Raw genomic sequence first — 25,811 nt, 5'->3', positions numbered from 1 at the left:
GGATGGATCCTGGTTACAGGTTGTACCTGATCATACTTTCAATCACTAGCAGGAACAGAGGTTTGAAATACTACTACAGTACTTGAGCTCAAGTCAGACATCATTAGCCTACCAGCTTTTCAGCAGATGACTATGTTAAATGTTTACATTTGAGACATCAACTTTTGCAGTATTACATTAGAATTTGGGTTCCAAATGTTAACGGCTCTCAGTACACACATACACTCTGCTGAGTTGTGATGCAAGAAAGAAACATGCGTGTGTAACATTCACACCAGGTCTTTCCTCTGCAATTTGAAAATATACATTTTAAATTAAAGACAATTGGACTAATCATATGAAAAAGACAGAAATGCTAACTAACTGACTGGGCCAGCTTCAACCCTATTAGAGAATGCAGAAAAAGGAGAGAAAGCATTCTATTTTTATTCAGAGCTATTCTGTCAAGTCATCATGAAATGTATGTATGTGTTTTAATGGCCTGGAACCTACAAGGGTTCATAGTTTGTGTGGTTACTAGTAACCAGCAGAACAATATTTCTGTAATCTGACATGACAGATTACAATTTTAAATGCATATATAGTCACAGTAAACATAAGGCTGACAAGGATTAGAAGGAATAACTAAATTGTTAAGTGCCATAACAATGTCTTAAGAAAGTCGTTACAATTCACTGGCTTATTCTTTTTTATCTTCAAGGGTGCCTCAGGTAGGGAATGTCTCACTGCAAGACCTTCAAGATAGGCAGTGTATTCTTGAGTAGGTAGTGCCTGCCACAAAAGGGGTTGAATCTTCATTTATACCAGTTGCCTGAAAGGGTAACAAAACACTGAAATATTTTAAATTCCAGATGGTTCAAAAAACTGAAAGAAAACATCTAAACTCCTTATTACAAATTAAAACCACAAGAGCATAGCATACTTGAAAAATCGGTGTATGAACCAGCAACAGTGTGTGACAGTCTCACAGAAGAGCCATTTTTTGGGGTGCTCGTGTTATATACACTTAAGTTTTCTAATAATTGCTTGAATCCTTCCAGCCACCTCCATATACCGTTCAGTGGCTGCCAAAGAGTTTTCTCATGAATGGATACCTAATGCCATACAAAGCACTGCCCTCAACAAACCACTGTTTAACTAGCAGCAGGAGATTAAGAAAAGTCCTAAAATTGAAGACAGCAGATGGTAAATCTCAAATTGTGTGCTTTAAGTAACCAGTATGTGCCTTGAAATGAAAAGAAGCTTGCACTTAAAATTATACTGTGCTGTCTACTTCCACAGTTGGGGGCTTTTTTTTTCCAAGCAGCAAACACTTGTCTTAGCGCTTCCTCTAATAACAGCTTTGCTCTTCAGGTGTTTAATTAAAGGGCACTTTATATTTGGCAATCTGGATATCAGAGAGAAGGACACAGCATAGCGTTATTGCTTCATTTTGCCTGAATATTTCAACTTTCAGGTGTTTTTTTTTTTTGCTTTTATCAGTGCTTACAAAGTAAAGGGGGAGGGGGAAGGAAGATGCATACTTTAATAAGGTTTGATTTAGACCAACAGAGTAACAAGTTAGAGAAAAAAAAAAAACAATTACTTAAAAATAGTTGTATTTATATTCCACAATTTGATCAAATACTGTTTTTTGGGTTTTTTTTGTTTTTGTTTTTTATAAACTTTCTACAGGATGTTTTAAAACAGGTTCTTCACATTGCTTGTCAACTATATACTTAGGGAAACTGAGGGAAATAGTTCTGGTTGTTTTTACAGTTTAATACATGTACAGTACCAAAACGATGGTGGTTAGTCACATGCAGTCCATATGAGATTCTAACATAACATTTAATGAGTTTTCTGATGTTGACCATCCCTTTGATGCTGAAGGTAATGCATCTGTCGAAAGCAGTGACTGTAGATTTGGATTACTGCTCTCTGCGTCTTCCAGTTTTTCAGTGTTGTCCTCCCAGTTAATGTGAAATCTTGTGACTCTGGGATTAGATGCCAAAATATTCCTTTGAAGCTGGGTGGGAAGAAAAGAAACAGATTATATAGTGTTTATGTCTCCAATCAGAACTCACACGCATTTGGGTTTTTTTTTCCCCCTTTACTCCCATATCCATATATGTGCAAAATAATTTGTTAGTGTCATTGCAAATTCAACAACACAATAGATAAAAAAGGAACAGATAAGTTTAAGAATCAAAAATTAACAGTAACTGTGAATTCTGAGTACACTCAAGGCTTCTGATCTGATCCTTGAAAAGAAAGTTAAGCATAGAAAACCACTAGCAACTTTTAAAAACCAGTTTACATACCACTTTAAGTTTAGTCACATTTGACAATCTGTTTCAGACTATGGGGATTATATCTGTACTAACAGATACATATCCAGTTGTATAATTCATGTACACTTGAGAAATAGCCATATTTTTATCATGACCACTGTGGACATGAACATACATACATCAGCTTTCATAAAGGGAAAACCCCAATTCTGCAACATCTTCCACTAAAGCAAGCCAGGATACAGCACAGAACCTTGTGTTTGTCCACACAGGAGAGCTGCTGTACTGTTCCACACGAGTTGGTCTGACAAGTTTTTGATGTTTAATTGGCTTTTCTCCTCCAAATAATTCTGTTTCACATCTCATTTTTATTCTACTCCTGGTTCAGTTTTTAGCATAAAAGTAACTGTTTTTAAAGTTTATATTTTAACTTCTTTACTGTGTTGTCTGTTTATTGAATAGCCATCCAGCCTGCTCTTACCAGGTTGCCCATCTTCTCTCTTTTCATAGAGAAGTTGTTCTTCAGTTTCTGCTTTACAGGAAATCAGAATAGTTGTGTAGGGACTGTGTTGAATTAACACTTCCATTTCAGATCCTAATTACCTGTCCTTTAAAAAACATTATTTTGTTTTTTTGAAGAATGGAGCCGCTGTCAACAGTGATTCAGGTAGAGGGATCACAGTCCATTTCATCAGTATAAACTCACACTGACATACAAACAAAGCTTCAAATTAGCAGAAACTGTTACTGATTTCTAAGTGTTCACCAAATTTAGGGCAACTACACAGTACTTCCACTTTGACCCCCAGTCTTTTTGTGTTATTCAGTGTAATTTATGGAATCATTTGGAGTTTGCTTCCTAAAAACATTTTATAAGCATGCAATAGACAGACTAGAACCAAACGTGTCTTACCTTAGAAAAGTCTGGTTTTACTGGTGGATTCTCTCTCAGTTCTGTTTCCGTATATTCGTTGTTTACGTAGTAGCCTACTCTAATAAATTCTTGACCTCGATAGGTGCATGTAATTAGCACAACTGTTACACCTACTGCATCTGCATCTGGAATAAGCCCTGGGTTAGGTGCATCAGCCTAGATGTGAAAGGGAAAGACTTATTAAAATAAAATCAACACCATATGTCTACCTAGCAGGGCAAGTAGTACATCCCAGCACCTGAGTAGAGACTGTGTGTAAATTCTAAGTGTTTCTTTCAAGTTAACCAGAAAGCAGACCTGCTTTTATAAAAACATCAACCCTGAATTTAGGGCAGTATCCTCTAGAGACGGAATTACTTACAACAGAGTAATATTGTGTGCTGACATTTCTCCAGGGTGATTAGACAGCTTTGATCCAAAACCACTTTTCAATACATAATTAGCTGAGCTGTTGTTTGAACAAGAGTGCCAATACCTCTCTAATTCTACAGTGCTGTTATTCTCTAGCCCACCTTAGTAATTTAGTAAAAGTATTTCTTTCCATACCTCTTAAGTTGACTTGATCTGGACACATTTTTATTTTAACATGACTAAACCCTTAAAAAAACCAGATTGTAGTTTATATTTCAGCAAGGGCAGGGACAGGCTGCAGTGAGGTCTGGACTGTCCCACAAATGTCTAGGAAAGGAACAAACAGCGTCTCTCACCTGCTTCCACATGCCTACATTTCTTAAAATGCACACAGTTAAAGTCACTGACCACTGCTGGACATCAGACATTTTTAACCAGTGTACAGTCCTAATAGGCAACTAGCATAATTTTCCTTAGCATCCTTATTTAATATAGTACTGTAATTATTAATAATCAATAAAGATTACTTCATAAAAATGCAGCTTACCTTGGTCTCTTAACATGCTTTCTAACTAAACATTTGTTGATAAAAATATGGTACCTCTAGAATTTAGAGTAACAGCAATTTAAGAAAAAAGATGAAAAAGACTCGTGTTTACAATTTTGCATGACAAGGCCAAAGCTAATAATGAACACTTTTGTTCTGAGTATAAATTAGTATTAATTACGTTAGAGCAGTTCAGGTGTATTGAATCCTGCCTTATGACAGACGATGAATGGAATTAATTTTTGCTATCCCTCTTATCCCTGTTTTTCTCTGGTTTTTATATGCTCTAGCACTGTGAAATTCAGGAGCTAGTAATCTTGCATCACTGACTTCTTCTCTTTGCTACTTCAATTCTGAGCCTTCAAACCAGCCTGACTTTTTTTATAAGAAGCTACAGGCACTTTACAGAAAAATTAAATGGAATGGACCTCTTGGGTATAAACACAACAGAGGGGAGTGAAATGCAGCTAGGGAATTGGGTAGACTCCTCCAGCCCTGAAGGGAGCACGCAGTGACCAAATGAGTTGATAGTTTGTCCAGGGGAATGGCCAAGGAAAAGAAGTGTAGAGGCTACAAGAAAACACAAGAACTGACGATATATAAATCTGCTACATTCAGTCATCCTTCTCAGTGCCCAGGGCCGTGCGATTACCTGAAATTCCACAGTGGGCAATTATAGAATAATACACTGCAAACGTACACTCTTCTATTTCATTCCCTATGAAAAACTCAACTCGCACCTAGCATGGTATTTCAGCTCTTCCTGACTCCCACTGGCATTTCACATGCCATAATATGCTATGATACAGCTGCAAACCTGCAGAAATACTGTTCTAATCCTACTTAGCTACTGAGTACTGTTTTGTTGAGTGGCAATGACATGGAACATGATTCAAAAAAATAAATACACCTGTTGTCTTTTCTCAAATGTCCGACTCCCTGCCTTGGATATAAAACCTCCCAGTTCCCTAAGGAACAGGCAACCATACACAGGGATACGCGACTGGTTGCAAACAGATGTTGTGGTAGGTAAAAAGAGGTAGCAAAAATAACTTCCGCATAAAAAAAAAAAAATCACAGTCTTTACGTGCCATTCTCATGCTAATAATTATTTAAGCATTTTATGACATCACTCAATGCATACATTGTCTTGAATTATCTTGGTTTCCCCACATAAGACAGATGTGCATTTAGCTATCACTAGAGAGTAAATAAATTAGCGTACAGCTATCTCCCCATAAGATTATAAATCATTTATATTCTCCGAAAGAATTTACTGCAAACCCCTAAATGCATAGAGAGAAGGCATCGGGGTTCAATACCTCTGTCTTGATATCTCAATCTAAACAGGCCAGGCAGTTTGCCTTTAACACTGAAATCCTTTGAAATGTTCTAAGAAGTTGATCGTCCAAGTCTGAGAAACACAACATCTTTTCCATCTTTCTGCACGTAAGACTAACGTACCAACGTGATACACAGCTCCTTTTTCACAAAGGTAGTTCTATCACCCTCAGTATTATAAGTGTGACACTTCATTTTATTTGCTATTTCAGCAATTTCTGTATTTAGCAAACTCTACAGCATGTTACCAGCTGAAAACTTTGTGCATTTCTGCAAAGGTCTTTTCTTGTGTTATCCCTGACAAGCACCACCTCTTTGGTTTATACTCTATGCCTCCTGCAGCTCTGCATTGTGCCCCATTCTGCCCTTCCCTTGTTCTCTCCATCTCTCAGGCAGTATTAGTTTGGTGAATAAAGTAGCTTTAGTCATCAGCAAAGGCCTACTACAGCAGTTTGGTTCTTGGTAGTCTCTTACATAAACATTAGCCAAGTCCTACCCTCACCTGAAATGCAGTGATTTTGAAGTCTGATGTACTCAGACCAACAGTAATTCAATTAGAAATAAAAGGGACACTTAATAATAACACACCAGCTCAGTCTCTTACCATACCTATTAGAATATAAGCAAGATGCCCACTCCTAGTTTAGCTTCAGTGTTGTTTATAAACATTCATATCCATGTAAAATGGAAAGGAGTCCATTCTACAGGAACTACAAGACCATTAAATTCCAATTGTCAAGGCCTTCCTACATGACAACCAAAATATGACTTTTTAGGCACCCACCTCCTGCTCCTCCTCCATTACTGTCAGTGATGACTCCTTGTAACGTGACTGAAAATAGTGCAGTATTTAAATCAGAAATACAAGTGCTAGCTGCTATCTCCAGATATAATGCTATAATCCATAAAAGTTCAGGCTAGTTTGCTTCAGTTTTTTCTCCTCTCACTGATCTAACCAGACCTTAAACCATCTCAGGGCTTCCTCTCTTTTCCTTCCCTCAATTATTTCCTCTTAGTTACTTCTTGCTTCAACAGCAGTGTCTTATAGGATCACCCCATATTTCAGTGTTAGGGAAACAGTCTCTACCTACCACTGGAATTCTGTCTTGTTTTACAAATTGCTATATTGTGTCATAACTTGCACGCTTGGCCATCATGTTCAGACATCATGGTTGACCATCTATCCTGCCAGACAAATCAACTCAACTGTTCTGGCTGAGTTTCACTGTGCAGTCTTTGGCCTTCTCCTGAAGATACCATATCTTAACCTAGTGCACCTAATTGTCTGAAGCTGCCACCAACTGCCATGTAGTTAAGCCTGACATTCCCAGTTAATGAATGGTCTAGAATACATTTATAAACTGGACTAGTCAAAATCCCTGGGCAGCCTGATCGAGTGAGCAGCAACCCTGCTCACAGCAGGTGGTTCAAACACAGTAGGCTTAAATCCCTTGCAGCTCAAGACATTGTTATTTTATATAATAAAATCATCATCAGGAACTGTGCCTTTACCAGCGTGTCTTATATTGATACTACAAATAAAAATAGTACTATGGAAATATGGAGGGCAAAATATCAGCTAATGAATAAACCTTAAAGAAAGGTCTATCATAACTGAAGAGCTGACTCAAAATGTTTTGGGTGCCTCTTAGTGTGGTAGTCATCTTCAGTGATCAAAATTATTCTCTTAGAAACAGTTAATTCCCACTTACCTGAAATACAAACATGTGTCTGCCTGCAGGAACGGGTCCTACTAAAACAGAGTCTAGCACTTGGTCATATTCTTCACTTTCAGCTGAACCCACATAAATTATCTTCCATTCCAAGTCTGCAGAACAAAAGTTAGATAACAAACATTATTTATTGTTATAGTTAAGGGTCTTCCACTCTTGACTGTCTATGATTTTGCTTAGCTTAAAATTGCTAGTTTGGCAACTGGCATAAAGGATAGGGAACTTGTCTTTATCAGGGAAGATGATGCTTTCTCTAGTCCTCATGACCTAGACCATCCCACCACCTTTCTCCAGTCACTACTGCAGGAGTCCCTCTACTTTCATAGCCTGGTTAAGTTGCGATTCTCCTACAGCAGGTAGGGCCCATTTACTTGCTGGGAGCTGTAATGAGAATTTCCTCAGTCTGCAGGAATGTCTCCAGCATTTAGAATTGCAACCGTTTTTTTCCTCATTAATGAAATTGTAACCCCTCATACAGCACAACCAACCAGGTTCTGCATCAGAGGTTCTGTTTACCCCGTAAACACCTGATGTTGGCTACTGGGGCACTGCAGGCACTCATTGGGTCAGCTGGTGACCTTCTGTTGGAGTCTATGCAATTTGCTGTGTTCAAGGAGTGAGAAAGTAAGAGGCTAGATCACTTAAGGTTATCGTACCATCACTTGCAGTTATTCCAGGAAAACAAACTCATTCTAAACCAGTAATACTTGGTACTGAAAAACAAACCTTTGAAGATAACTTATGCCTTTAAAAGGTTGATCTGATACTGCTGATGAATGATGACATGGAACAATTTAAAGATAGGGGGAAGTGAACTCAATGAATTGACTTTTAAGACCAGTGGTGCACAGGACTGGCTCTAAACAGCAGTGTAAACATTAGCACACAAATGCTAAGGAAATGACAGCAATTCATTCTCTTTAAAAAGCTGTTTAACCTAATTTTTATACGTGAAAGATAGCAATGCTTACCCTAAATGCATCCTGTAGTCTAACCTTTATCAGATGGGGGAAGGGAACTGAGAATTTTGAACTGGGCCACCTCCAGTTCTCATCCTGACAGTCCAGATTAACTGCGCTGTTCAACACACACAGCGAGTGGTCACACAACCAAAGGAAAGGCACGGTGATACTTTGTGCCTGTGCTGCCGCAGGCACTGCTGTGCGCCGCACAGGGGTGAGGATTCAGGTGCTGCTGTCCTGAGTTAGCCCTGACTGCCTGAGTCAGGGAGGAGCAGCCATCAGCATCGGGACGGGCACGGAGCTTGCTGGTGCGGGCTGCTCAAACTGAGATGCTGATCATAGGATGGGTGGCAGAGGCGCGGAGGGAACCCCAAACTTAGACAGGACTTTGTCAAAGTTCCTGACAGCACCGCCAGCCCTCCATACAGAGGCAGAAACCCGTGCCGAGTGTTGAGGGTGGCAAAACTGAGCCACAGCACCAGAAACGTCCCCATTCTCTACTGCCATGAGCTTCCCTCCCTGCCTCCCGCTGTCTGCCCGGGTTCCCCGGCGAGCAGGCGGCACTGGGCCCCATCGGGGCCGGGCCGGCAGCGGCACCTGTTCGGAGCGGCCTCCGCCTCCCGCTCGGGTCCGCCGCGCAGCCCGCTGCTTCCTTCGCCGTGCGCCGCCGCGTTCGAATCTCCCGCCCGGGGGTTCCCGCGCGGACTCTCGGGGCGCCTCCCGCGGAGAGGCGCGGCGCGGCCTGCCGGCGGCGCGGAAACATCGCTGCGGAGCGAGCCGAGCCAGAGCGGGCCGGGGGCTGCTCGCGGCACGCCGGGCAGATGGGAAGGCGGGAGCCCGGCCGAGGAGGGTCTCTTAGCCGCGTCTCCCGTTCCGGGGTCCCCGCGGGGCGGCGTGCAGGGCGGCGCCGAGCCGCCTCTCCCGGCGGCAGCCGGTAACTTTCGAGTGACTTCCAAAAATAGTGGCTGCCGCCACCCCCTCCTCCCAGCACGGCTCCGCGCCTCCGAACCGCCACCCACCGGGCCCCGAGCACTGCGCCCACGGAGAGCCGCCCGCTCGCCCGCCCTGCCTCCCCCTCTGTGCTTTCCTTTTTTTTTTCCCCCTTCCCTCCTTTTAAGTACTAAAGCGGCCCGCCAGGCCCTGCACCGCTCTCTCCGAAACGCTGCCCGCGCTGCGGGTATCGCCCGGCCGCAGCGGTACGACCAAGCAACAGTTCCGCTCCCGCGTCGCGGAGCCGCGCGGCGCCCTGCCCGTCCGCCCGCTCCCGCTCTGCCCCCCCACGCACACACAAAGCTGGCAACATGGCTACCACCACTCTAACAAGTTCCTCGCAACTTGAAGGCGGCCTCGACGATGGCGCGGCGGGGAGCGAAGCGGAGCGGCGGCCCCGGAGCGAGGGCTCCGCCGCTAACTTTCCCTGCCGGGCTCGGGCCGGGCGGCCCCGCGGTAGCTCCGCATCCCCGCGTGGCGGCACGGCTGTGCGGGGAGGAGAGCCGCGCGGCGGCGGGAGCAGGCCCGGGCCGAGGGGAGCCCGCTCGGCCCCGCATCCGACAGCCCCGGGGCCGCGGAACCCGCGCCCGGAGAGCGGTACTCACCTTCCGACAGGTCCTCTATGCACTCAAATGTGATTTCGAACTGGAAAGGGTTGTAGAAAGGAGAAGGGTTGTCCAACACCACTACATTGTTCACCTGAACCTTTGCCATATTTTGAAAAAAAAAAACACAATAGGAGGAGCGGGTGAACGCCGCACGGCGAAGTCCCGAGCGGTGATCTCCGCCTCGCACGAAGCCCCGTGCCCCTCCTCGGAGCGAGGCTACAGAGCCGCGACTTGGGGAAACTTTTCTTCCCCCCCCCTCTTATTTACACCGGGAGCACTCCACACTGTTCGCAGCTTTCCTATTTCACTCAACTACGGCCCATTCTGCCCTGCTCGCCGCCAGCGCCCGTCCGGATTGGCCGCGCGCTGGGCTAGGGCCCTCCTCCCCGAGCCGAGCGGAGCCGAGCCGACCGCCGAGCGGCGGCAAGACAGGCACCGCCGCCCGCCCGGCCCCGCCGCGCCGCTCGGCGCCCCCGCCCGGCCAGCGCCCGCCACCGCCGCCAAACCGCCCGCCGGCCGCCGGCCAACGGCCGCGCAGCGCGGGGAGGGGCCGGCCCGAGCGGGCGGGGCCGAGCGCGGAGCCGAGGGGCGGCCCCGGGAGCCGTAGGCCGCGCCCCTGCTCGCGCGTGGGTTTCCGCCATGTGCTGCGGGATTGCCGGTTGTTACTGCCCGAGGAATTTCTGTTTTCATTCTTTTTAATTCTTTCTGCGAACCCGGAGGTGTCAGGCGTTACCTGCTGACTGGGGGCTGCCCGCCCGAGCCCGCGCCTGGTCCGCAGGGCAGCAACACGGGGACCGCTGTGCGAGCGGCCTCCAAAAAGCTGTCATCCCATGGCTGTGCTGTAATGAAGGCCGCCGGCAGCGCCGCGCGCCCCGAACACAGGCGGCCCGGGGAGGAGGCCATTTTAGGCTGCCGTGTGCGGGGATGGCAGCGGTGATATGTCACCGCCCGCCGCTGAGATGGGGAGAGCCGTGCCCCGGGCTGGGGGTGTGAGGTGTGCCTCGTCAACGTGAGAGGCGATTCCCGGAGGAAATAAATTATGTGGTCGTGCAGTAATCGTGCCTGCGGGGAATCCTTAATGTGCAGCAGGAAGGTGTGGAGCAGACATCTTGCCTGAGCCACGCAGGCAAGGAGCAGAGTGCTGCCATGTCTGCAGTGAGAGCAGCACTGAGGGCCTCGGCCCTGAGCAGTCCTCCAAGCCACTGCCAGGTTTGGAAAGGCCATTACGCTTCTGTGTTTACAAAGAAGTGTCTGATAGTTGCCTCATCTGTTGCTCAGTGTACATTTTTAGCATTCTTCGTGTCAGACGAAAGGCCAGATTGGGCACAGTAGAAGATATTCCTCACAACAAGCTACAATTACTATCAAGAAACATAAATTGCCAATAATTTCTGACTGATCTGCACAGAGACGAGCAGGCAGCAGCCTCTTCCCTGGGCCATGGGAAGATCCTTGGGCAAGTTTTGTTGTAGCATTCCAGGAGGTTTCAGGCTGGCAGCAGCTTGTCATCTACCAGGATATTTTGAGCAGAGCACTTTGGAGTGAAAAAGAAGGGCTAAAGATAGAGAAAAGGCTGGAAAGTAAGGACTAGGGAAATGGAAAAGAGCTTCACATACTTGATAGTGAGCAGCCATTATCACAGCTTAGAAACATTTCTGACCTTCCGTGCTTCCAGTGTTGCGTCACGTGTAGATTCACTAATGCCTGCTGGGAACTTATTTGGTTCATTTCATTTCGGATTATTATTATTTTTTTCTTCTAAGCTTTATTTTTCAGCTCTGGAATATTTGTCTGTTTTAGTAGTTGGTGGGGAAGGCAACTTGAATGCATCCATTCTATAAATTTGCGGGCTTTGCAGTCACACCAGTTTTCATTTTACTTTAGCAGATTTGATTTTCTCACCCTTGTTAATAAGTAATTACTAAATTTGGAAAGCTTAGCAGAATCTGCTCTGCAGATCATGGCTAACCTGTGTAACGCTAGTGGGATTTTTTACCAGCAAGTGTAAATGAGATGCATGGTAGAGGTATGTGGTGGAGTTAACCTGCTGTTTCTCCTTCTGTCTGTGGCGCAAGCCAGCATGCCAAGTCCCATTCTTTCACTCAAGTGCACTCTTACAATCTGAGATAAAGACTGACTGCAATAATTGATTCTTTAGGTTTGACAGTGACTGCTGTGAAGGACTTTGGGGAGTGGAACTTGGAAGCTGGAGCACTGGTGCTTGCAGATGGAGGCCTTTGTTGCATTGATGAGTTCAATAGCATCAAAGAACATGACAGAACCAGTATCCATGAAGCAATGGAGCAACAAACCATCAGTGTAGCAAAAGCAGGGTAAGTGGCATGTTAAGGTATGTGACAAAACATTGTTTCTCTTATACTCACCAGTTGAAGAGACGTGTGTCATGCTAGTACATTGCAGCTGTTTTCTTTGTTGTACTACATAGTTTTGTTCTCAGCGTATTGGTCAACAAGGTGAAACAACGTTTCATAGACATACCTTGTTCACTTATAGAATCGTATCATAGAAGCTTCAATGTCCTTGCCATAGGCAGGGCCTCCAATCTCCATAGCTAATACTAGACCAGGCTGCCCAGGGCTCCAAACTTCTGGGTTTTCACTCTACTACTGCCCTTAGATGAGGACTCTTTCCTAAAAAGACTGTTCTTGTCATTTTGTGGGAGCTGTCATAATAATTGTATGTGAAATGAGGAACCTAGTTAATTTAGTATTAAAACTCAGAAAACAGGACTTCATTATTCCAAAATCTAGTAATACTGGATTTCTAGGCTGTTCCAGCTTCTATGTTGGGCAAGGCATGAATATAAATTCCTACTTACCTTCATGTCCTCACTTTCTTTTTAAAACAGTATCTATTCAAATCTGCTGCTGCTGACTCAGCCATAAGCAGCTCATGTCCCGGCCCAGATCATCCCCTGGCTGATATTACTGAAATCTCTGCTACTCAGAAGGCACCATCCTTTCCACATCCACCCATGTTCCCATCCACTCTGCTCTTGCTCCCATCACATCTTCTTGTCTCCTCCAGTTGATCATATCCTTTCTTTTTCTGGGTGCCTGCACTGAATCCTTCTCCAGCCTCTTGTGCTCTTGCCATTTTTTCCACTTTACAACTCACCTCCTCTTCCCCTCCTGTCTGCTGCATTCTCTTTTGGGATTTTGCTAAACATTTGCTGTTGCCTGTATGACATCTCACGTATCATCTTTTCCTTATGTTATATACTGTGTTATACTGTGCTGTATATTGAAAGTATGCATGAATTTGCCCGGTTTATGCATTCTTAAAAATTAATTCAGTCATGCTTTTTCACCCAAATCAACTCTGATGCAGCCCCTGCAAAAATACTAGGCAGAAAACAGATAGATCATGTTCTTCTCATCTGGGAAAGTGGGAGCCTTTTTGCCAGCAGTGCAGATAGGGACAAACAGTTGGAAACAGTGCACTATTTCTGCGTGATGTGATAGTGGTGTATTTTAGTTGGGTTCCTTGTTGCAGTTCTTTGAGTTTTGAAGACCTCAAACCACAACTTTACCTTTTACCTTTAAAATTCTAACTTGGTGACTAATCAAAGACAGAATAACGGCTTCCTTAACTGAAACAGTTATGTTGCCCCACATTTAATAACATAGACTAGGATAGGATTGTTAAGAGGGAAAAATCTCAGTTACCCTGGAAATACAGTTGATATGGCTGCCGTCACTGTTTGACTGGGTTAATATCCAAAATGTGATTACAGACAGGAGTTAAATGTGTGCTACATTTTATTTTGCTTTGTTAAAATGTGAATTAAGACAAAATTTACCTTTAATCGTGAAAAAAATATATACTGTAGGAATCTACAAAGTAACGTTTACTTTTGAAAAGCTATGTTAGCTTTAATCAGCTAAGGATCTAGCTGTATATGAAGGTGACTTGTGGGAATATCGCCTAGTTACTTTTGGTATGCTGAGTACAGTCTTTGGTTGCTATTCTGTGACTGAGAAAAGGTTTGTATGCAGTATTCATTAATACAATAATTATGTGTATTATTTAGCTCTTAACTCTTTGAAGGTAAGATGTGCTCTCTATAACATGAAAAGGTGGTAATTGTTCTTAACACTTTGGAATCATTTACCCTTCCCAGCTTAATTCAGTTCATCATACCTCTCTCTAGATTGGTATGTAAGCTTAATACAAGGACAACCATACTGGCAGCAACAAACCCCAAAGGCCATTATGACCCTGCTGAGTCTGTCTCTGTCAACATAGCTCTTGGCAGTCCCCTGCTGAGCAGATTTGACCTGGTCTTAGTGTTATTAGATACAAAGAATGAGGAGTGGGACCGCATCATTTCATCTTTCATCTTACAAAATAAAGGTAAGAGCGGTCTTTTTTAAATTGTTTTGTTTTGTTTTTAATTATTTATTATTATTATTATTATTATTATTATTATTATTATTATTATTATTATTATTATTACTTCCTCCGCAATCGGTGTTCACGTGTTTGCTGTGATAGTTGCCTGTGACGGTGTTTTATTCCAGTAGGAATAAAACAGAGAACACTAATTAGTAGAGGTGATCTGTGAACACTATACTGTTACCTTTACTCTGCAATCAGACTATCAGCCCAGCTCAGTGAGTGGGTGGTTTCCATCTCGGCCTTTATATTTCTTGATGTGCAGATCCTACACAATACCATTTTACATGCTATAAATGGGAAACTTAATTCAGACTGAACAGATCTGAGCTGTGCGTGCCACAAAGCTCATGGAGTGCTTAAACAGTGCGCCAAAGCTGCGTGCTGCGGAATTAGGAAAACCATTGTGATTTGATTTGAATCAGCCCTTTCTTCATCTGCTTTAGGAGCATGACTATGATCCCCATTAGAGATCAGGTGGTTAGAGGAACTTCTTCATCTAGCTTCTCTGGTTTTCTTCCCCTCCCAAAATGTCTCCCTGCAGAAAATGTTCAGAATATAGCAGGTAGTCTTTGGCTTCTGTGAAGCAGGTAAAACAGCCAGAGGAAGTACAGCAGCACTTCACATTTTACATGGTTCTGGAGCGCTTAGTAACAAGCAGACCATCTGGAGGGCAGTGAGCCTGACAGAACTTATGCTGAAATTACTGCAGGTTTTCCTGTGGGTTGTGTTAGGGGAGGAACTGGGTGGTATGGAACATTCCACACTGGAATGCAACAAAGTCCTCGAGGCAGGCACTCCAGTATGCACTGGAGATACAGTAAGATGTCTTTTATATTCACCCACTTAATTAACAATAATTCTTAGGAAAGGGCTTCATGGCTGTTGTATATTTACTGACGAGGCAGTTGTTTCACAGGTTGCCCTAGCAAATCGGAAAAGCTCTGGAGCATGGAAAAGATGAAAACCTACTTCTGCCTTATAAAAAGGATACAGCCAAAATTGTCTGATGAGAGCAACCTCATCCTTGTACGTTATTATCAAATGCAGCGTCAGAGTGACTGCAGGAATGCTGCCCGGACTACCATCCGCTTGTTGGAGAGTTTGATACGCCTTGCAGAAGGTAAGGCTGGGACAACTTTATTTTTAGGCTACCAATTAACCTTTATATGGTGAATAGATTGGAAGTTTAATTATAGCCAGTGAGCTGAGTAGCAGCTTTTCTATAAGATACAGATAGACGAACCTTGTATTACTTCACAATCTAAAGAGACTCGGTGTCGGAGATTTTGAATATAGGAAAAAATGTTGTATTTGGATGATCAAAATCAGTTTTAATTTCACTGTTCTCACAGCCATAATAAAAACTAAAGCCACTGGAAGAAATTCTATTTGAGAGATAAGTCTCCAAAGGTACGTGTCTTCATGAAAAGCGTATCTCAGGATTCATTTTACTTAGTTTAAGTCCTGGGTTGCTTTTCTGCTCAGCTTGTGGAAAGGTGTCAAGTATCAGATACTGTCCTAAAATTAATAGAACATCAACATGTTTTTGTTTCCTTCAATATCAGTAATCAAGTCTGTATTTTGCAGTAGGGACTACAACATTTCTAACTGTAAATTCAAGTTATATTTCATTTACAAGAACAAAACCAAAGGAAGCATAGAACTCTATCTTAATACTGTTTCATTTTCTAAAATGGCCTATCGAGTATTTTCAAGGTGAATTTAAAAGAATGTATTTTTGTACAAAGAATCCTAACTGGCCGTCATGCTTTTGTATGTCAGTGAGCAGCATAGTACTTTCTGCATCAGATGTTTATACTTTGGTCTCCATTTTCAGGGGAAATTATGTAGTTGAAATAAATTCTTAACCTTTAAGATTCACGTTATTTATGTGTCTAAGGTTTCTTCCATTCTTGTGTGTCTCATACTTGGGACGTCTAGTGGCGCTTTGTTCTTTCAAAGTATTGTACAGATGGTATTAATTAAACTTTCTCCTGCTGAATAAGAACCATGTTTCCACAGCCAATTAGAATAGCTTCATGTAGAAAATCATTGCATTTGCATTATACCTGCTTGCAAAAGTCAGTTTTGTTTTGCTGTCTTATGAAAGGAAAGCAAGAAAAAATAAAGCTCTGTAGAGAAAAGCACGTTTCAGAACAGTTAGAAGAAATTAATGTTTTCTGACCTATGATGAGTTATATCACATTCTTTGCTGCTGTATCTAGAATTTTATGTCAACTATAGCATTTTGAGCCATGTTATTCAAACTGTCCTGTCACAGTAACCCGGAAGCACGTTACATTCTTTATTTGTAAGACTAAGTTCTCTAATTCCTATTGGAGTTGACACCAAAATCAAAAGGACCATATTAATGTTTAAGTTTGATCCATGCACAAGTGTTAGAAGAGCTAAAGAAGTCTGAAGAAATATAATTTCCCTTGTAGTGCAAAAAAAATGCTTTTTGACTTTTAGCATACATTCAGTCACACTCACTTTCAGTGCCCATTTATTTTTGCTAGCTCATGCCCGCTTGATGTTTAGGGATACTGTGACTTTGGAAGATGCTGTAACTGTGGTATCAGTGATGGAATCTTCTATGCAGGTAAGATTTCTTGCAGACATTGTAATTGCTGTAATACCACATTAATGGATTTATCGTGTAGATAAATGCCAACTCCTTTAATCTCTTTGGAGAAGATTTTGTGTTATCATGGAAAGTAGATCATAAGAGATACTGACAATTAATTTTTAGTCCATCTTGATGATGAAAGTCCTTAAAGGCAGGTTATAATGGAAACTCTGGATTGGTCATAAAAGAACAGCATTTCTTAATAGACTTTGCAGTCTAAGTGGAGTTTGTTATGCTATAATAATCTACATCTTAAAGACCTTTTGAGGCAGAAGTTATTATATCGCTATCTTTAGTAGTACCTGATGAATTTTTCTTGTCTGTCATTACCTTGTCTCTCACAAGCTAGGTATGAGAGAACCAGTCAATTACTTTGAGGAAGTTTTGAATAGTTGCCAAGATCAACACCTTGCATTGCCATTAGAGCATTTTAAAACATGCTGTTGATGTTACTGAAACTCACAGAACTTTTAGGAGAATAATTTTACTCTGAGAAACCTTAAAAGTTCAGTATGTTGGCTGCCATACACTGAAAGTAGTTTTCTAGTTAGCGTGTGTATTTGTGTAATATTTCTAAGTGAAAAAAAAATGAAAGGTAAAAACACACACAGAAAGAATGCAGAAGGCTACATTAGGATTTACTGGAGCACCATTGGGGTATTGAATGTAAAGAAAAGAGGCAGATTTAAAGCACAGAAAAGGGATATGAATCTGTTAGAGGCTTTTGTAAAATTGAAATCTGGAAAATATTTTTACTTCTAAAATATATTTAAAATAGATAGTATTTCTTCAGATAGAAAATTCTAAGGAGAAATACAGCTTAATGCTTTGGAATAGAAAAACAAGTTACCGTAAGTAGATTATCCTGTATTTTTTTGCATGGGGTTGTTTTGCACTTCTGAATTATTTGGTTTGGGTTCTGTCAGAGATAGAGTACTCTACCGCACAGATCACCGCTCTTGTCCGAACTGGCATCCTATATTTCTGTATAGATTGATATGAACAGGTCAAAATTAAAACAATTTTATATAGCATCCATTAGCTCAAATATGTTAAAGACTTTTGCAGACGTGGACCTTTTTTGAAATAAAGTGCATCCAGGTAGATGTACAAAGTCACATATAGCTGGTAGGCACTTGTGATCTCCCTTTCTCTTTCAATGAAGTTTGAGAGATTAATTGCAGTTTGTGCCACAGATAATCTACCATGCATTGTTGCACGTGGAATTTGTCTTTAAAAAACGCTGCAAGGTCTGACCTTACTGAGTAGCGAAAGGTTATTTCTCTGCCTGCTGCAGTTCATCTTGCACTCTTTTGAAGAGCTCAGCTTTTCAATGACAGTACTGCACCTGAGTCAAAATAATCTGTAACACTATATGCAATTGAAAGAGCAGAAGATACCGTGTAAATGTTCATTAACTGTAATTAAAACTTACTAATGTTGGGATTTGCTGGGACACTGATTTCACATCAGTATGATTTTGAGATACAAGAAACCTGAAATACTCAGGTTTGTTTTTCATGACTGATCAAAAAGTGGAGACTAATGCATGTAATTGTCATCTGTATTTCATGAACGCTAGTAAATGTAGGAAAGAAAGGGTACTATTTTAATAGTGGGTCACTTTGTCATATTTCTCTGTCCTTTGGGGGCTGCATTTGCATAACAAGCATATTGTCTAATCAGTGCTGGTGAGAAATTTGCCTGAATTTTGACTGTGTAAGACTACCTGGGGGCAGTTTGTGTGCTCATCATATTTGCTCTATTCATTGACTTTTAGGAGGAAGTAGGCACATGTGTTTGTTTTTCTAATAATCGCCAAACTTGAGATCTGCTATTTGAGGCCAAATTTTACTTTCCACTTGGAAATTATAAATAAATCACTGAAATTCTTTTTGAAGGAAGCGATTTCTCTGATTTCTTAAAATCTGAATCAAAGCAACATGCATTGGTTTCTTTTTAGAAAGCAGTTCTTTATCTAGAAAATAAAATTGCTTTGATGTGTCGGTACATTCTATGTTTCTGGCCTAACTGTAGAATAAGGTTAGAAATAAAGAAGCACCGTTGTCGTTCTCGAAGGACTGTCTGCCACCTTTCAGTTCAGCTTTCAGCTTAGCAAATTTTATCTTAAACATCATCTTTCCAACTTCTACAAAACAACCTATTCTTACCAGTATAAACTCAAAGTTCACAGTTCTCAGGGAAGTATATGGATATTTCATGTGAGCCTGCATGGGGAGGAGTGCTAACCTATTTTTGTCACTAGCCCAGTTCATTGAGGCTGTTTGTTTGTTTGCTTTATCCTCTGTTCACCTTTGTTTTTCTCAGGGAGAGCAGGATGTAGTTGTACCTATTGGGCGTATGCTTTGAAATACAAAACCATATGTTCCTTTTTTTTTCCCCACTGGATTCTTATATCACAGGTTGACAGTACTCAGGCTAAAAGCAACTGCTCCTTGTCAATATTTTGCTCAGAATTTTATTATTTACTGTTCAAAGGCTGTTCTACAAATAGAATTCTATTTTATTTTTTTTCCATGTGCTTTACTGTGGAATTCATTTCCAGTGTATTTCAGAAATAGTAATTTATATTCACGCAGCCATTGTAAAGTGATAGGATGCTACTACTCCTGTTCTGTAATCCGGAGCTGATGTATGCAACATCCAGAAGGAATTATTCACCAGAACATGTCCCATGAAAAATGGTTCGGGCTTTGTTTCAGAGCAGTAGAACTCTAGAGTGTTTGAGCACACTCTCTACTGACAGCAGTTTCCTTCTGTGCACACACCACATCAAGCTCCCAGTTAGGAGCTTGTTGCTTTTCAAAACCTTTGTTTAGTTGTCTCACTTAGACTTGTAAGAACTGGAACTTAGCAGAGAGATAGAGTCTCATTTTTGTCAGTAGCTTTTAGCTGTCCTAACCAACAGATGAAGCTTTCCTTTCTACAGCTCCTGCCTCATTGTACAGTTTCCAACTCTTGAAACAAAAAAGAAAAACTCACAATCAAATAGATTCATGAAACAAATAAGCGTTGTACTAAAATCTTTTTCACAAATGCTTTTATGTGAAACAGATTTGTCATCTACCTGAACCATCTGTGAAAAAAACAAGTAGTAACTTAAGTGGGATGCATTAATGTTTGCACAGCCAGCCTTACTTTTAATATTGCTTAATATTGTATGAATGTATGGCTTGAATTAGCCATGTGAGTGGTGTTACTTCAGTGTGAGGTTTGTTTTTTTTTTAATGAACTTTTAAAATTACAAAATGGAAAAAAACCAAAACAACAAATTGCCACAAACAGCACCACAGGAACCACATTTTCAATAGGGACAGCCTATAGACTCAGAGTCTTTATGTCCAGAGGCTGACTTTATTGAAAGCTTGAGGGCCATGAGATACTGTGGGTGGCAGTTTCTGCTTTCACAGACTGCCCACTTTTGCTGCTGCTTTCCTGGTACTTGATAAGCACGTTGTTGATTAGTTGAATTGAGCTTTACAGATTAGGCAGGAATGGTAAATTCTGGCTAATCTGTGTCAAAACAGGTGTGCAGTTTTTGTGGTTTTGCTTTGTTTCTCCAAAGAGCTGTAGTAGAATATGTTGTGTGGAACAAGTCACTTTGTGCAGATGCTCTGTTCCAAATCAAAACTGCTTCATTTCTCACAAGATTAGAAGTGTGGACTTACTTGTAAATAGTTACGTCTATTCAAAAACATTTTTGCACTTTAATTTCTCTCATATTAACAAGCCTTAATACCAGGTCTTTCCATTTAAAGAAATAGGAAAGGTTAGTGAAAAAAAATAGCAGTCAGAACATCTTCCATTATGAATGTTGCTCACACAATCAGAATTTTTACAAGGTACTTGGAAGCCTACTTTTAATTACTAATGTCTGTTTTTAGTAATGGTGTTTGCAAGCCTTAGGTGGATGCTATTCTTCTATAAAGCAAATGAAATCAGCACTCAGGAATAGTAAATAGCAATCTTGAACATAAAATTGTTCGACATGAGCCTGTGTGAGCAGACCTAAAAGGATTGTGTCACTAGAGTTGCTCAGTAAATATTTGCCATGTTAAGCTTTAAAATATCTGAGGGAGAATTTTGTATTAAAATGATCTCTGCTGCTTAAATCTGATACTAAATAATAAGAGTAACTTACCTTTTAAAAATCTCATGCTATAGGGAGGTGCACTTCTTGGAGCCATCAATGCCTTACACACCTCATTCCCAGAGGATCCAATGGCGCAGTACCGAATGCAATGTGAGCTCATATTGGAGCGACTGGAGCTGCAAGGTCTTCTGCAGAAGGAGCTACAACGACTTGACAGGTATTTGCAGAGTGACAAAAATATTTGACAGAGTAAAATAATTGTTTGACAGTAATTTCTAGGGAGAGTCTAAAAGTAGAATGTGACCTTGGGAAAGGTCTTGTTCTTTGGAGGACGTGAATAAGCACTGTATTAAGGTAGCACTCTCAGAGCATCACAAAGATCATTTCTCTCTCTGGGTTATGGAACGCAACAATAATTTTATCTTCTCAATTGGTTCCCAACATATATCTCAATTCTACACTCAGGTAAATTCCAGCTGAATTTCCTAGGGTACGAGATTCTGTATCTGAGCACGTGATTGTATAAAACATTTCATTACTTCCTTGGTGAAAAACAGCAGGTCTGCTTTATAATTTTTACGCCTTCTTTTGTATTGAGCTCATGGGTCATGCCATTCTTTTAATGAAAAAATAGAATTCTGAATCAAAGTTCTGTTCTTTTGGGGGGATTTTTCTATTTTTACACACAAGTTTTCCTTTTTTTCACTAGTTTTCCATTCACTGCAGTAACCTCTGGAAAGTCTATATTCTGTTACTAACAGAGAGTCTTTAACTCACTGAGACTGAGAGGAGAACACTGGGATTGGTGGGAAATAAATACAAAAAATAATAGTTGTTTCCTGAAATGAGATCAGGCTTTGGAGAAACTTGTACTTTCTTGCTGATAAAGGAATACAAATGGTTGATATTATTGAAGCTAAGGGAGTAAGAACAGGTGGGAAAACACATTTTTTCCTTCAGATGTTTTTCAGACTTTGTTTTGTAATTTTTAGTAAGGATATCTTAAGAACAGTGGCAATAAAAGGAGATAAAAGTGAGGTATCTCCAATAGGCAGAAAAAAAAAGCTTGTTTTAAGAAGCAAGGGTTCATAAAGGATTATTGAAATACACTGTGGGATGGAAGAACAGACACAAAGGTAGGATCGGGTCTGCTGTTGACCTTTCTGGCAGGGACTTCTGTTATCTGCTTGTTAGACTCCGTAACGAAGGAGATTTCCCATTGCTTTTGGATTGTCTGTTCCATTATTGCTTCATCTTAATACTCATAAACGTTTTCTCCATATCTCTGAATCCCTTGTACTGCAAATTAAGATGATTTCTTCTTCCACCCTCTTAAGCAGCTTAGAGAGTACTTAATGACTGTCCTCTTTAGAACAGTCCATTCTGTATTAGAAGACTTGTCCAATGTATTTCCCCTAAACCACATTTTGACAATACAAGCGTGTATCTTTCAGAACATCTTGGTGAATCGGGTCATTTCTGTAAATTTTCATCAAAATCTTTAAGTGCGTTCTATCAAAATAGGTCTATTAGTACATAATTGAACAAATGATTTCTAAATGATTTTTAAAATATATGTCAGTATAGCATTTTCTCTCAAATACAGCGTTTTCACTGTTGTAATAGAAGAAATTCTGCCACTTAATGCAGAAAGTGCTGAGAGATCAAAATGAGCACAGACTGTAACATCAGCTTTGGGAAAGCTATGCATGAAACTGAATTATTCGGATACTTGAACATTATTTGTAGCTTTTCACTGCTCATACATACTAAGCATTACTAGGACAATTAAGGAGGAAAACTTCATTTATCTTTTCTTCATTCTACAGATTACAAAAAGAAAACTCTTGCCAGTTACAGCCTGAAAAGACAAGTTTCCGTACTACAACAGGATGCTTGGACAAAAATACATTTGAGTCAAAGCAAAAGTCTCAGTCAGAACCTGCAGTTCAACAAAAGATAAACTCCTGTCCACAGCCTTCTTTGCCTAAAAGCAATTTTGAAGGGGATAAACACCCAGAAACCTTACGCAAACCAACACCTGATAATAACGTAGGTACAAAAATCTTGATTAAACTTAACAAGAGAGGTGATGATAGCAGCCTGGGATGGTTTGACAGTCTGGAAGACAGAAGCATTGATGCCGAAGAAACTTTTTGGAAGACATCTCCATTGCCCAAGGCACCTCCAGATAAAGTGGCTTTAAGAACCACGTCTAAGGGCTCCTGCTCAGAGGAAAGAAATTCTTCAATCCCAAGGAAGGAAAATGGAATGAAAGGGTCGCTGACAGCTGTTACTCTGTGTGCTCCTTTGGAGCAAGACAAAGTTTCTGAGATAAGCAGCAAGAGGACTGAGGAGCACAAACATTTTTCTTCAGAAGCAAACATTCAAGACCCAGCATCAACAAGTGACAATGTACAGGATTCAGTTATTACACAGCGGGTCTCTAAAAGGCTGCAGAGGCTGCACACAGAGAAATCACGTGGATTCTTTACAAGTACACAGAACTCTGAAGCAAAGGCCCTTCCCTCAGCATTTCCTGTATCTGGCCTGCTGGATCTTTCAAGTGATACAGACTCAGTAGTAGGAGATGAAAATAATAGTGCATCTGCAGCAGCAAAACATTCAGTAATTTCCGTGAGAAAACGAAGTAAAGGTCGAGCAGAGGAGGAAGCAAAGGCAGTAAGTTCTCACAAGCCAGAAATTACTGACAGTGAAAGTCCTCCAGGAGCTAAACTAGCTAAATTTTCTTTCAGACCGAGGGCAAAACTTGATCATTCTTCTGAGAAGAAAAGTGCAGAATTTTCCCTTTTTCCAAGTGAAAACACTGTTAAGCTGGGAGAGCAGCTCCAGGGAGAGCAGGCGCAAAAAGACTGCTGCCCACCTGAGAAACACAAAATGACATTGACTCACTTAGGAAAAAAGAGTTTGGAAAAGCAATCCATTGGTAATAAAGGGAATGAAGAGCAGCTGAGTCAGGCCTTAGGGAAGGAGACTGGGGGAAATGCAGTGATAGATTCTGATGTCACACCTGATGTTGTGTCACTTCCACCCACCAAGAAAAGAAGGGAGGAAGAGGAGAAACTTGGTGGTCCAAGCACAGTGAGGGTGTGCTCCAGTACATTAGAAAACCTCTCCAGGTTCTGTTTTATGTCACGTCCTGATTCAAAATCAGAAGCTCCACCAACTATCAAGACTGACACTAACAACAAGGAAAGCCTCAACCCATTGCTGAAGGTACATGTGAGCAATCCTAGCAAAAGGAAGAGTTTTGCATTGGGAAATGCAAGTAAAGACAGTGTGGTCACCCGAAAATCTCTCTTCTCAATAGCAGAGCTGGATGATGCTGCATTAGATTTTGACTGGGATTAAGAAATTGGGAAAAATCCAAGTTTGTAACATGTATATCCTCCAAATTACTTAACACGTAGCTTTTCTGAATCTACGTCCTTCTGCTAATTATATCAACAGTATCCATAGGTTACTGAAGCATTTAAAAATAGTCATCTTGGATGCTTGTTGATACTAATGAACATGCTTTAAGGGCTGTATACTTCACATCAGATGAAGATTGTGTGTACTACAGGCTTTATGTGGCTTTTCATTTTCTAAGCTCTTCCCAAGAATGCTAATGTCGATTGACTGTTCTGAATGATCTGATTTAACCCAAAGACTCATGTGTTTCATATACCCAAAGTACATTAGCAGAAGAGCAGGTTTAATTGACTGCTGTCCTTTTTTTCACGAAACAGTTGGAACTACGTGTGATACAGATTGTGCTTTTGAGTGACTGTGCTACTTTGCAAAAATGATGATGCTAAAGCTATGTTGTTATGTTTTGTTTCCCTGTATGTGTTTGTTTTCAGCATAGCTAGCTGCATTGTGATTTAACATCATGCTGTGCTGAATATTCCCTTAGTATCAGTATCATGACAACTTTGCTACATGTCTGGCTACTGTGCTCCTTATCACACTGCTGATGTTGAAGACATGTATCTAGGGCTTTTTATTTGTGATTCTGGATTTATTTTTTTTTAATTATAATTTTATTTCAGTTGTAAATACACTGGTTCAGGTGTTTGTATTTGTATCCTGGGTCATTTTATCAAAACCTAACTCTGTAATAAACAAACAGCTCTTCATGGCAGAGAGAGCAAATTTCAGGTAACAGGAACTCCTCGGTAATCAGAGTAAATTCAATGCAGGTGTTAAGCCCTGGCATTTAAACTACGCCTCAGACCTAACTTCATGGTGAACAGTTACCCTAGCACAACTTGACTGTGCCTCAGAAAACATTTAATTGACTATTTGAATTATGATTAGTGTTTTACTACATTTGTCTTCTGTGGCATGCTGCATCCCATGTCATTCATTTGTCTGATGGGAAATCAATCTACTAGTGTATTACATATTTACAGAGAGAGGTGAGCCTTGAATTTCCTTCAGTGACTTGTCAGGTATGTTTCTTCTGTGTCTGAATTCTCCACAGAATATTCTTGTTATTATCTACAAGGTAAACGGAGAATGAAATAGTTGCTTATGGCACAGTACATCCTTTGAGAGGCTTGCTAGCACAAAGAAGGCCTTATTTTTCTTGATTTGTTTAAAATTAGCAGTAGCTCCTTTGAAACTGGGTGAATTGAAATAGTGTAAAATGTCAGGAAATGAGGGGGAGCGATAAGCCCAAGTATTTCTGTGTGATGCAGTGAAGTCATGAAAACAGTAATTACAGTGGGTGACTTACTGCTAGGAGCTTGAGAAAATGACAGAGACGTTATTGTCTGTGCTGACTGTATAGTAGTGCTCTGCTGGAATCGAAAGAAGTGGACTTCATCCACCTCTCTCCCAGAGCACAGAGCCACCCAGTCCAGCTCCTTCCCACAGAGATGGGGTGTGGGTGCTCTGCA

At 41.2% G+C, this 25,811-nt stretch overlaps 2 protein-coding genes across 3 annotated transcripts in view; one reads left to right on the top strand and one right to left on the bottom strand.

Moving 5' to 3' along the window:
- Positions 1-25,069, top strand: part of MCM9 (minichromosome maintenance 9 homologous recombination repair factor) — a 44,093-nt gene extending 19,024 nt beyond the window's left edge. The window contains exons 8-13 of one of the 2 annotated variants that reach the window (XM_072331862.1): positions 11,898-12,072; positions 13,914-14,116; positions 15,078-15,281; positions 16,681-16,763; positions 20,976-21,121; positions 22,734-25,069. In XM_072331862.1, coding sequence (XP_072187963.1) covers positions 11,898-12,072; positions 13,914-14,116; positions 15,078-15,281; positions 16,681-16,763; positions 20,976-21,121; positions 22,734-24,276 — 2,354 coding nt within the window. In that variant the 3' untranslated portion in view covers positions 24,277-25,069. The remainder of the gene's footprint in view (positions 1-11,897; positions 12,073-13,913; positions 14,117-15,077; positions 15,282-16,680; positions 16,764-20,975; positions 21,122-22,733) is intronic. The other variant, XM_072331863.1, reaches the window with a different exon arrangement.
- On the bottom strand, positions 612-10,179 carry ASF1A (anti-silencing function 1A histone chaperone). Its single transcript, XM_072332315.1, has 4 exons — positions 9,737-10,179; positions 7,159-7,274; positions 3,187-3,363; positions 612-2,008 (listed from the first exon to the last, which is right to left on the bottom strand). Exons 1-4 carry the CDS (start codon positions 9,843-9,845, stop codon positions 1,796-1,798), a joined length of 615 nt encoding a protein of 204 aa, XP_072188416.1. The 5' UTR covers positions 9,846-10,179; the 3' UTR covers positions 612-1,795.
- Positions 25,070-25,811: the final 742 nt, after the last annotated feature.

Source organism: Excalfactoria chinensis, chromosome 3 (genome assembly GCF_039878825.1).
Source record: "Excalfactoria chinensis isolate bCotChi1 chromosome 3, bCotChi1.hap2, whole genome shotgun sequence".
NCBI lineage: Eukaryota > Metazoa > Chordata > Aves > Galliformes > Phasianidae > Excalfactoria > Excalfactoria chinensis.
This window is presented reverse-complemented; position numbering and strand designations above follow the sequence as displayed.